Source organism: Eucalyptus grandis, chromosome 5 (assembly GCF_016545825.1).
Source record: "Eucalyptus grandis isolate ANBG69807.140 chromosome 5, ASM1654582v1, whole genome shotgun sequence".
In the NCBI taxonomy this organism is placed as follows: domain Eukaryota; kingdom Viridiplantae; phylum Streptophyta; class Magnoliopsida; order Myrtales; family Myrtaceae; genus Eucalyptus; species Eucalyptus grandis.
In genome coordinates, this window is record NC_052616.1 from 17,113,772 (window position 1) to 17,125,456 (window position 11,685).

Sequence of the window (11,685 nt, forward strand, 5' to 3'; positions counted from 1 at the left end):
GACAAAAAGTGGAACAATTACTTTCATGAATTTAACCTCACATCAGCGGAGGATTATGTATGAAAAAGAAAGAAATCTGTTGTTTTTTGGGAAGGAATTGAACGATTATTTAGTTGGTGTGAAATTTGCCCACTTACCCATTCGGGTGACTTTGGCGCACTCGGCATTCCCAAGATCAATACTACTGTGTTAGGCGAATTCAGTTACTGGGTACTTACTAGCATTCTGGCCTTCTTTCTCCTTTTAGGGTCCATCGAAACTGTTATGAGTATCTTGATAGTTGTATATTGCCGTAATACGGTACTTTTTGTGTCCGTGATTTATGATGGGGTTTGAGGTGCAACAAATGCTGCTGCATAGCGAGCCATCAGGCGATATTTAGCCTAGTGTAGAGAAGAAATGCATTGCATGGTGCAAAAGTTCTCCATTACATTTTGGAATGAACAGATTAGCATTGGCCGAACTCTCATTCGGGTGGCCATTCTTCGGCTCGCCTCTGGCCAACTTTCGGCTTTGCTTTGACCATTTTCTTTTAGCTCTCTTGGCCTTGCTTGGCCACTTTTAGGCCCATATTGCTTCGGCCAGTTCCACCAAACATACGAACACACAACCAGTTCCGCCAGATACCGCACAGTCCAACAAATAACAAACAGATAGCCTGAGTGCTTTTGCAGTATCAAAGCACAGGACTAAAGTTCTCCATGTATTTTGATTAGCATGGCCAACCTTGGCCAGTTTTTGACCCATGCTTGCACTAGTTCTACTCTACCAAAGGAAACCGGTTCCGCTAAACTGTGGGGGCCATTTGAGATGAGCGCTACTCTGTGGGCTCCTTTGAGATGAAGCATCCAATATGGGGTGTATTTTGAAATATTTCCCTAATGTATAGATATAGAGGACATATTTTGACATTTGATAGGGGGCACCAAAGTTGAGGAGAGCTTCTTCTTCTTCTTTTTTTCATTTATCGTTGCACGAGAAAATTAATGAAGCAAAGACACGCGATTTGGAATATGGAAGTATCGGAGTGATGGTAAATTATGCAACCCCTTATAATGAGCTATCTTTTTGGAATTCAATATGTATTTTTCTGATAAGATCTATGATAATATTTCACCACCTTGATTCATTTCACTAAGAAAAGTTTGTGAGGTAATGTTTGCCTGTACGACACATTAAGGTCAGCTCAGAATGAAAATCACCGTTCTTAGGTTAATTCAAATGGCTTGGATATCGTCATTTAGTTTCAACAAACGACACTTGAAATTTTTTATGGTATTTTGAACTTACTCAAATTAAAATTCACATGTAAAGTCAGTGTGAAGTACTAAGTGCACCTAAATCACCTTGTGTACCCCCAAAAAAAGAAAAAAATCACCTTGTGTACCCCAAAAAAAAGAAAATAAAAGAAAAGAGAAGAAAAGAAATCACCTTGTCTATGACTCAGTCCGGACCGGTCCAAATGCTTAAGCCTCAAAATCCGATCGGACCGGTGCTACTAGACCATGCTTGCTTTTATATCGCTTCCCTCCCATTTTCTTTGCTTCTTCGAGTTCGAACCTCACTCATTTTGCGACGGCCAATAGCCATTTTCGTCTTTGAGAATTCACCACGACCGCTCGAATGGCGGCAAAGCGCCTCTCTCCCACTTCCGACGTGGAGCCCGACAGGGCGCCGGCAAGCTCGGGCTCCGAGCCAGAGCCTCCGACCTTCCTCGGCTCAACGGAGGCGGCGCCCGTATCAACTTACAAGAAGCAGAGGTTGTCAAGGATTGCGGAGAACAAGAGGAGGATGGAGGCCCTGGGCCTCCAAAACTTGGCGAGTTTTGTGATGGGTTCAAGTCGGAAGGCGAGAAAGGGCGACGCGAAGGGCAAAAGGAAGGTTGGCGAGGATGACGACGACGACAAGGATGGTGATTACGCGCCTGCTTTGGACGGTGATGGTGGCGATGATGATGATCTCAGCGTCGACGATGAGGAGGGTAATCGGGATTTTGAAGTATCTGGGTCTGGTAAAAGAAAGGTCGGTTCTTTTCTATTGGGTAATTCTTTATCTGCTTCTGTTGTTTTTGCGTGAATTAAAGTTCCTAGCGTAGTTGGCGTTTAAGGTGTATGTGAAAATGGGAAGGTGGGTTTAAGACAACGGAGTCAAGAGAAAGAAATGGTCACAGAGTTTTTCATTTCTTGAATTTTTCTCAATGAGAATGACAATGGGGCCATTGAAGTGAATGAACCGATTCGTCCTCGGGGGTCATTAACTTTTCGGCTTGGCGGCTCTAGCTTTGTTTCATTCCTGTCTGAACTGTTGTGTGTTCACCACAAATTGCGGTCACTTGGAAGTGTTGCCTATCTGTTTTCTCCACAGCACTGTCTTTTTTTTGTAGGATAATTTTTGGTTAATGTTGTCGCGAAGTGCATTTGGGAGCACTTTCTTCCTGAGTTACCTTCGTCCTTCAGACTTCTTCACGAAGTGTTTTATTCACAAATATTGCTGCAGTGGCTGCATTGAGCGCGTTCTTAATTAGAATGAATTTATTTATGCTGCAATGGGATTTTATTACTTGGATTGTGACATTCTTGAAACTTCACCGGTGTTTCTAGGGAATAGTTGGCCTAATTAAACAGGACTGTCATGAGAAGATCCAAGTTGGATCCTAAGTAACCATGAGATTTTTGGCTTGAAGTGGCATTGAATACATAGTTATGCTGTTTGACTTGCCATCATCTCTATAGATCACCCAACTTAAGCAAAACTTTATGCAGTTGGTTAGAAATTGTGTGAAACTTAAGTTCACTTGCTGGCAGATTAACATGCCATCTTTCCCTTTGTTTTTCCCTTTTCTTTAAATCCTCGAAAATTTCAATTAAATTGTGTACTTTTAATATTTCTTGGCATTTCAAACCTATTACAATTAATTCCAAAATTACAGTCTAATTGTTTATTGGCTACTTATTTTGAATTTCACTATTGCTAATCACTCCAGACTGCTTTTGTGAAGGACGTTAATTTGGTGATACACTAGTTGCATGTACTGCAGTTGAAAATATCGTTTTCACCAAATCAGTTAAATATTAATACCACAGTTGAATAAATGACTTAATTACCAAATAATATAGTGTGGGTGTTTTTAGTCAAATTGACTTATGGCTTTCATTTAAGTTTAGCTTTTCCAGTGCTTTGTGTATCCTCCTGGAGTGGGTTTTGGTGGAAGGCAGTTTTTCTTTCTGGATCTCCTCTTATTGCTAATAAGATTTCCGTTTAAATCAGGATTCAGACAACAATAGGAAACTAAGTGTCTGAGGTGCACTTGGGAACTTTTAAGTTGTATATGTATCAGTCTTGGACATGTCATTATAGTAATCGCATTGGACATATTGGACATCTGCAACTTCATGTCTTTGGTTGTTCTATGTTATGTAAGATTAGGGTGGTGTTGTATGGAAGACGCATAGATTCATAAGTTATGAACTTAGAGAATTTGGCTATGATACTTAGTACCAATTGCGACATGCTTAGTTTGAAATCAATATTGTTTTCCTTGTTTTTTGTCCTAATCAATTTTAGTATTCAGATCAGATTTCAGATATATCACATATGCCAGAGGTTGTGACATGAGAAAAGTAAAAGGGGCTAAACCTGAATTGTCGTTCCTATTCTTTAATGTGGGTGGAAGAAGTTTAAAGATTGATGAGAGCACAATTGATGAGCTGAATTCAGCAAATTATTTTGATCTTGTATTACTTTGATATGTCTTCTTATAACTGAGTTTCTTGTCCTTCTTGGGACAATGGATATGTCAATACTTTTGTAATACGTCCATCTTGCTTTGAAATGTTGTGTTCTGCCTTTTGTGACTATCTCCTGCTCCAGGGAAAGAGAAAAGTGTCCAAACCGAAGAAGAAACCTCAGACCAAAAAGTCACCAAATAAGTTGGATTATGTTGATGATGATGCTGAATTGGCGAAGGTAAATCTAGTATTTTCATGATTGTAATATTCTCATTCTAAAGAGAAGCTTGGGTTTCATCTCAGCATGGATTAGAAATCTATTACATGTGTAGTAACTGTAAGATCAATATTAACAAAGTCAGTGGCAAAATGCAGGCCATTGTGCTGTCTCTGCATGATTCTGCCGAGTTTCAGGAACAGTGAGTTCGGGGCCTTCCCAAAATGAGGCTGGTGTAAATCTTAAAGGCAGAGTAGAAAAGACTCAGGAAAATCCTAGAATGCTGAAGAGGAGAAAAACGGTCTGTAACTCTTATCCTAATAATTGTTTTAAGAGAATTTTGTTTTCCTTTTCCTTTCCTAGCTGACTGTCTTTGTTTGTTTGTTTGTTTGTTTGTTTGTTTGTTTTCTTGTAAATAATTATCGATATCCAGTTTACCAGCCGGGTGAAGATGACTGAGGACGAGCTGATTATGCATTTCTTTCAGTTTGATGGTAATTGATGGTTAATGGAGTTTCCATTTCTATGCTTGTCAGATGATGGATGGATATTTTTCACGTTCTTTCCTTCTTCTTTTTTTTTTTTTTTTTTTTTTGGGGGCATTGATGGCTGTGGCAACCACTTTGTTGGTTTTGCACGTCAGGTTCACTTGTTCTTGTGTATCATTAGTCCAAATGGTAGGGAGGTTCAGAGAAGCTAATTTATTGTTAGGTTGAAGCATTTATGCGCAGCAAGTCTTCCATCCCTTTCTTTAGTCATGGTTTGAAAAGTGATATTAAACTTTTGAAGATCTGGCGGATTTTGGTTTGCTAGTATATAGTTGTGAGATACGTTGCTTCTTGATTACTGTGGTATCAGAAACTGCCAAAATATGTCACAATATCAGTTTTACTAGAAGGTTTTTTCTATGTTCCTCTGGTTACTAACAATGAGAGTTTCTTATGTGGGTATTACACGGACCTTCTTTTTTCTTTCTGTGGCTTGTGATCTTACTGTTAAGTGGGAATATCTAGCCCTTCCTGGACCCCACAATGTGGGAGGCTGGGGTAATAGACGCCCCTTTTTGGCTTGTGAACCTTTTGTTTCTGGAACTGATGAGCTTGCATGTGTCATGCAGAAGCGGGGAAGGGTGGCATCACTGTGCATGATTTAGCCAAAGTTGCTGATGCTCATGATTTTACATGGACAGATGAGGAGCTAGCCAACATGATTCACTGCTTTGATAGCGATGGAGATGGAAAGGTCCAGCCTACTACTATTTTTGTTTCATCTCTAGTCCTGCACGCTAATCCTTTTGTCAACTGCATTGCTGTGGACTGAACTATTATGAAATTTTGAAAAAAGGTCTCAGCATCATTAATTTAATTGACTGCAGTGTTATGAAATCTCATTAAACATCCATGAGGACAGAGTATTGATAAGCATTGTACATATGCTAAGTTGAATTGGAATTATTAAATTTGGAAGGTCTAATGTGAGATCCACATGAATCCCACTAAGTCGATTTGATGTTAACACACTTTCCGAATAATTTTTCACTCTCCGTGCCTTTTCTTTTTGAACTTAAGGTTACTTATGTACTTTAGAGGCCAAAATTTGGTGATTGCTAATTCTAATTGTTGGTTTTCCATGAAAATATTTCAAATCAAACTACTACTGGTTACGAAAAATTAGTTCATTTATAGGAAAGTAGAATACTAGACCTTTTGTTTTGAATCTCCTCCGAGTCATATAGCTCTTCGGATTATCACTAGGTCCACTTATAATATGATAATTAGTTGGCTATCTGCCAAATAAATTATTTTTTTGAAAAGTACGGACACTGGTTTTGTCCTAGATGGGGAAAAAAAAAACAGAAAACAAAATTGAGTAATGTGATGGTTCCATTACTTTTGCCTGTCTCCGCCATTCGATTTCTCCTTGGAACTGGGCAACTTGATTATCCGGTATCAAGAGGACGTAAACTTTTATATATGTTGAAAATCACAGCATCAAGTTTCACTAAACAAAAAGGTGGGGTTTCTTAGAAAAAAGAAAAAAAGGTGGGATGTTCACCACTTTTATATTACTAGAATAAAAGGGGCAAAGCCATTGAGGCATCTATCCCAGTGGTCGGGAGGTTGGGATGAGGACATTAAAGTCTAAGGATCAAACCTTAGCAAAAACCAAAGAAAAAAAGAGTAATAGGAAGAAATCGTCCAATTGGTTTTGAACCTATTGCACGTATGCTAGAGCAATCCTAAACTTTTCAAATTTACAATTTAGTTCTTAACATTTGTACAAAATTTCGTTGTAGCTTTTTTAGCTAATATTTGTCAAAAATTTGGTGATATACCATGTGGGACGATTGACAATAACTTGCCGGAAATCATATTTGAGCGTCAATAGCTTATCATCTAATCTAGAATGGTTAATTGAGAAAGCACATGTCAAAATTTTATCCACACTATATGGTAATCAAGTACAAGACATCAAACATGAAAATTTCTTTATGAATGACACATTAAAAAGGTCCTAAATTGCACTTCTATATGGTGGGTGGGCTCAGTTCACCTCGGGTTTACGCTGCTAGCTGTCGGCTGTATGGTGGTTCTCGGGTCACCGAAAAAAAAAAGGTTGTATAATGTTTTGTCATGGCCAAGCAGAAAATGTCATTTTCCACTTCTAATTGTCTTCAAGTTAAAATGGTCCTAAATTGCACAATTTTTTTGACAAGATTTTGCCAATCGAAACTAAAAAGCAAAATGTTTGTAAAATAATTTTTGTATTTCAATCAATGTCATGATATTTAGTAGTAACAAAGTGCAAATATGATTCTTTGATGCGACTTATGATATTTTACAAAGACCTAAAACATTTTTGCCATATACAAGTATAGAATGTTGTAAAATGTTACTTTTTATAATTCCTGATATCACAACATTTTCCAAATACACATACAGCATTAATCTTTTCCAATAGTATAAGGTCACGATGGTTTGTTGTAACTATAATGAAAAATATCATAAAACAAAATTAGAGGATTTTGTGTACTGTAAAAATCTCGTTTGATAATTTCCAAAAACTCGCTCAGTTGCCCACTCTTTAAAAAAGGCTTTCTGGAGTCATAATTCGACCGTCATTGACCGGGAATAAGACACGGTTTCTTAGAAAGTTTAAAAGAAAAAGAAGAGAGAAAGAAATCCAACCAAACAAAAAGAAAAAATAAAAAAGGCAATACAAGTCAAGAGTGGGCTCCCACTCGATCTTGTTTGGTTGGGTTGCGGACGATGAAACAACAGGAAAAATATCCCTGTACAGTAGAATGAGGAGGCATAATATCGTCATTTGGTAAGATCGCTGAAGACGCCATCCGTGAGGAGGGTTGAGGTTTTTCTTGCAGAATTGATAGTATTTTTTGGAATAATTGGGGTCAACCCTCCTCATGGATGGCGTCTTCAGCGATCTCCTTCAGCGATCTGACCAGATGACGATATTATCCCTCCTCATTATATATATGCCCCCAGTCTTCCCTGAAGTGCACATTCATTGCAAACTTAGTCTCTGGCGCAGAGCTGAAGGAAACATCAAGTCTCTTTGTTGGGAAGCTAGCAACATATCGATGTCTGACATCAACTTTACTTCAACTGAAGCTCAGAGGTTAGTTTTGCGTTTGAACAGTCATAATTTATATTGATTAGATAGAACTCTTCATTGTCTGCACATGTGTGTCTTGCTCCTTATGAATTATTAGGAGTGATTGGTTTTACGATAGGTCGATTCCCAACCTAGAGCTAGGAACCCATCTTGTCCACTCGAGAACTAGATCAAATAGATTGGACGAAGACTAGCAGTATATTTTTTGTTTTTCTTTATTTCTTCTAATACGTGCACAGACTTTTGGTGACAATTGGTTGAAAAGGCAGCATAATTAATGAAACTGGTGGGTTTGTTTTGCCTTGGTTATTATGTAAATCACTCTCCTTTAGAATGTTTATTAATCTGCTGACCATTTTGGTTCCGTATGTTGTCGATCGCTTTGCTTTATTTGCTTGTTTGGCAAAAACTCATTCTGGTCTTTCTCTGATACGATTATGCCACTCCTTCATTACTTCTGAGGCTATGTTCTGGGCTTGATTCTCCTGTGGCGGTCATGCTTTCACATAGACCAATCTTTGCTTTGATGCTATGAAACTAAAGTAACAGAGACGATTTTTCATTCACTAAAAAACAGAATCCGAAAAATAAAAAAACAATGAAATTAAAGCAGTCTCAATCAAGAGAGTGAGAGAGAGAGAGAGAGAGAGAGAGAGGATTGAAATGCAACTTACTAATTTATGATTTATTTCAAAATAAGAAAATAAAAAATTAAGTAATTTGGGTTGATCCGTCGGTTTGGTCTCACCAGTTTGTTTCCTCAATGAAATTGGAAATTTGATCGGTTATATTCGGTTCCAATATTTTGGAATTGAGAATTGGACCAATTCTTTTAGAACCACCCAAAATTGGCTGGTTCGGTCTAGTTTCGGGTTGGACTGGGACTGATGCACACCCTTATGAACTATATCCTCCTTTTGATCAAGAGCAATCAGGACACTTGGTTTTTTTTATGTTTGTTGGAACTTTTATTCGTGCGATTTTCGCAAAATCCATCCATGTTGATCATGGGTTGCAATTGATCCGTTTAGACTAAGTATATGGACTTTGCATGTCGCTAATGCTGAGCTCTAGTTTCTAATTTTGGATGAGCACATAGTATGACCAGTAGTGATGCAATTTGGAGTAATCGTCACGATGATATTTCATAAGTACAATTCTTTTTTATTTGTGGATAAGTAAGCTTAAGCTTCAATAAAGATCGTACTACAAGCTGGTATTATTTATTTACCTCATAAACTAATGATTTCAAATTTTGTTGTTCTTTTTGGTAGATTCGGAGAACAAGAGATGCCATCGCTAAAAAATCTAAAGGTTTCTTGATATCCTCACTTAAATGGTCATTTGCTCTTTTTGGAGCTAAGGATTTACTTTTGAACAAGCAAGTGACATTCATCATGATAACTATAGTTCTCATTGTGCTCTTTGGCATCCGTTTGCGAACAACACGTAGTGATGGTGGAAAGACATTCATCGATTTCACGTTTCTCATATTTGGATGTGTTGTTGTTGGAGTAGCAATTGACTTGATCATACTGAATTTTTTCATCAAGTTGGTTATCTATGGTTTGTTCCTTGTTATGGTAGCAACAAATCCTGAGTACCAACAAACTTACCAGGAGATGAAACAGCTCTTCAAGTCCACGTGCGAGGAAATTTCTTTGAGACTCAAAAACTTGTTCATTCAATCACAAGGGATTGTCAAAGAACTTTTGAAAATTATTATTGCAAACCAAGAAGAACCATCGATGAATGGCGGTGATGGAAGCGGAGTTGGGGAGGAGATCGTCTAGTTGATCTCGAGATGGAATTTGACACCCTTTATCTCTTTTCCCCTTGTATTTCAAGATTTTTGTATGTCATGTGACCTGAATGTTCGAGCTTTTTTGTTTGTATTATGTGTTTGTACGATATAAAATCAGCCAGCCTCATATCATGATTCCAAAGAGATATTACATCCATTATATTTGAGATCTAACACATAACAAGTTTTTGAATTAGATAAATCTCACTCGATAAATGTTGATGGTGCTTACTATGACTGTTATGCAAGTGTCCAATACGTGATTACTTCATTATTAATTTTTGAGGAATCCCAATAGAAAAAAGGTCATTATACTTTGTTAACATTTATAGACTAACAAGCTATAGGTTTTTTGAACAAAAAGATGGGTATAGGTTTGGATGGTAAGGGAGTTCGATCATCTCCTTCTGATGTTGGGGTTAAGTTTTGTTTGGAGCATTTCACACATAAAATCCTAAATATATTTGACTGGTGTGGAGGAGTGCCCCCTATCTCCCGAAAGGGTAGACTAGTTGAGGTGTGCGAAAATCGGTCAAATCACAAAAGAGTTATACACTTAGTTACAGCATGTCACGGTTACAAGAACATAATTAGAGAATGATGAAAAATTTTCCGTGATTGAACACAATAAAAAAAGTAGATTTTAACCACAAAAAAGAGAGAGATTATTTTAGGATATCTAAAAAAATGTGAGTTTTATCAATGATACTATTTGACAAGAATTTGTAGCTTCAAATAGATACCGAAAGGGGAGATGAGAAAGGAGAGACCAAAAGTGGAGGAAGAAGGAAACACATCAGAAACTTCACATGCCCTCCCAGACATCTTCTTTCCTCTCCCTCTCCCGTTCTGGACGGAATCCCTCCTAAGCCTCCCTCCCTGCCCTTTTCATGTTCCTATACCATTGTTTTATTTCTAGACTTCCCCAATCTTTCTCGGTCAACGCCATCAATAAGAGCGGTTTTATTTAAGGGTTAATACCATATATTTATGACAAATTTATTTAAAATGAACTTTTAACCAAAAAAACCCTAAACTAATATATTTATAACAAATTTACAATCCGTTAGTTTATATTAAATTGGATTAATATCAAGAAAAATCATAAACGGTTACACCTATGACAAATGGAGGTTATACCTGTCAGTTATCACGTGTTACCCAACTCAGCAATTTATTTGATGGTAAAATTTAGCATAAATTAATGGAGGGTAAATTTGTTATATGTGTACAAATTTGTGATTTCTCATGGTATTAATCCTTTATTTAATTGACCGAATGAGATTACTTGTTCACGATTAATTTGATTTACTATATCCACTGTCCAAAAATTTTGTGGGACCATGCTTTTAAAACTTGCGCAAAAAAGGGAGAAGCACAGTAGGTGTTTTTCATTTATCTTGCAATTAACCCACGCCTGATTCCTTTGCGAAATATTTATATAAATCCTTTCATTCATACCATTAACTTTTCCAATTTCAATAGATAAAGTATCTTGGAACAAGGAAATACCTTCCTTTTTAAAACTGTCTCAACAACTAGATAAAATAATAATAAAAAAGAGTCCAAACTTTCCATTTCGACAGTAGGCGTAAGTAATTTGCTATTAAGGATATGGCCACTAAGCATAGCAATAATATGAAATCTATTATCGATTTCTTTTTTTCAACCCTTTAGAACTTCTTCTTGTTTTTTTTTTTCTTTAAATTTATTAAGAGCAATGGAAGGGAGGTGTTGTAGGAGTAATACACCTTCTAGGTGGAATTGCCATCACATGGACGTTCTTATGAGCAGGAATTTTTATCTGCTTAGCCCTACCCTCCTCTTATATCCGAGTATAGGGACTGGACGATTTAATTCATAACGGGTGCTCTTTTTATGATGCGGGTCAAAAAATATCCCATAGTTGAAAATAAATGTTAGTTAAAAGAAATATCTAAGGTTAGAAAGCAGAGTCGACATGTCTATTTGGCCCAGTGAAATCAAGTCCCACTAAAGTATGTCGATAATTTAACATTTCAAACTTCATTTTGAATCCCATATTATAAAACTGTTAAATTTTCTTCTTTTTTTTAAATTTTCTTGACACTTCTGTAAAAAATACTAAAGTGGCAAACCGTCATGGCCCTTTACAAGCTTGCTACCTGTCAATTTTTGATTGCATGTCATCTTTTAAAAAAATTTATATAAGATGCGTCGTAATGGAATTACGAATGCATTTCAATGGCCCAAAGGTCGTGGGCTATGGACTAAAGAGCCCATTCGGGTGGGAGGTGCCAGGTTACGTTCTCTAGGCACAT

General features: G+C 37.2%; 2 protein-coding genes across 3 annotated transcripts; both read left to right on the forward strand.

Moving 5' to 3' along the window:
- The first annotated feature begins 1,623 nt into the window (after positions 1–1,623).
- LOC104446321 lies at positions 1,624–4,151 on the forward strand. Its single transcript, XM_039313392.1, has 3 exons — positions 1,624–2,022; positions 3,871–3,966; positions 4,104–4,151. Exons 1-3 carry the CDS (start codon positions 1,624–1,626, stop codon positions 4,149–4,151), a joined length of 543 nt encoding a protein of 180 aa, XP_039169326.1.
- On the forward strand, positions 1,889–5,310 carry LOC104444414 (cell division control protein 31-like). Of its 2 annotated transcripts, none has more exons than XM_039311852.1 (5): positions 1,889–2,022; positions 3,871–3,966; positions 4,104–4,246; positions 4,379–4,439; positions 5,063–5,310. In XM_039311852.1, the coding sequence occupies exons 3-5, from the start codon at positions 4,226–4,228 to the stop codon at positions 5,263–5,265; spliced, it is 285 nt and encodes a 94-aa protein (XP_039167786.1). In that variant the 5' UTR covers positions 1,889–2,022; positions 3,871–3,966; positions 4,104–4,225; the 3' UTR covers positions 5,266–5,310. The 2 variants fall into 2 exon arrangements, with proteins under 2 accessions (XP_039167786.1, XP_039167788.1); XM_039311854.1 differs by having other exon boundaries at positions 4,143–4,246.
- Positions 5,311–11,685: the final 6,375 nt, after the last annotated feature.

Bases quoted from the DNA above. Each gene is read 5' to 3' on its own strand.
- LOC104446321 (XM_039313392.1), top strand. From the start codon at position 1,624: ATGGCGGCAAAGCGCCTCTCTCCCACTTCCGACGTGGAGCCCGACAGG. The intron at 2,023-3,870 runs GTCGGTTCTTTT...CTCCTGCTCCAG, and splicing joins CTGGGTCTGGTAAAAGAAAG to GGAAAGAGAAAAGTGTCCAA. The intron at 3,967-4,103 runs GTAAATCTAGTA...GGCAAAATGCAG, and splicing joins ATGATGCTGAATTGGCGAAG to GCCATTGTGCTGTCTCTGCA.
- LOC104444414 (XM_039311852.1), top strand. From the start codon at position 4,226: ATGCTGAAGAGGAGAAAAACG. The intron at 4,247-4,378 runs GTCTGTAACTCT...ATCGATATCCAG, and splicing joins TGCTGAAGAGGAGAAAAACG to TTTACCAGCCGGGTGAAGAT. The intron at 4,440-5,062 runs GTAATTGATGGT...TGTGTCATGCAG, and splicing joins GCATTTCTTTCAGTTTGATG to AAGCGGGGAAGGGTGGCATC.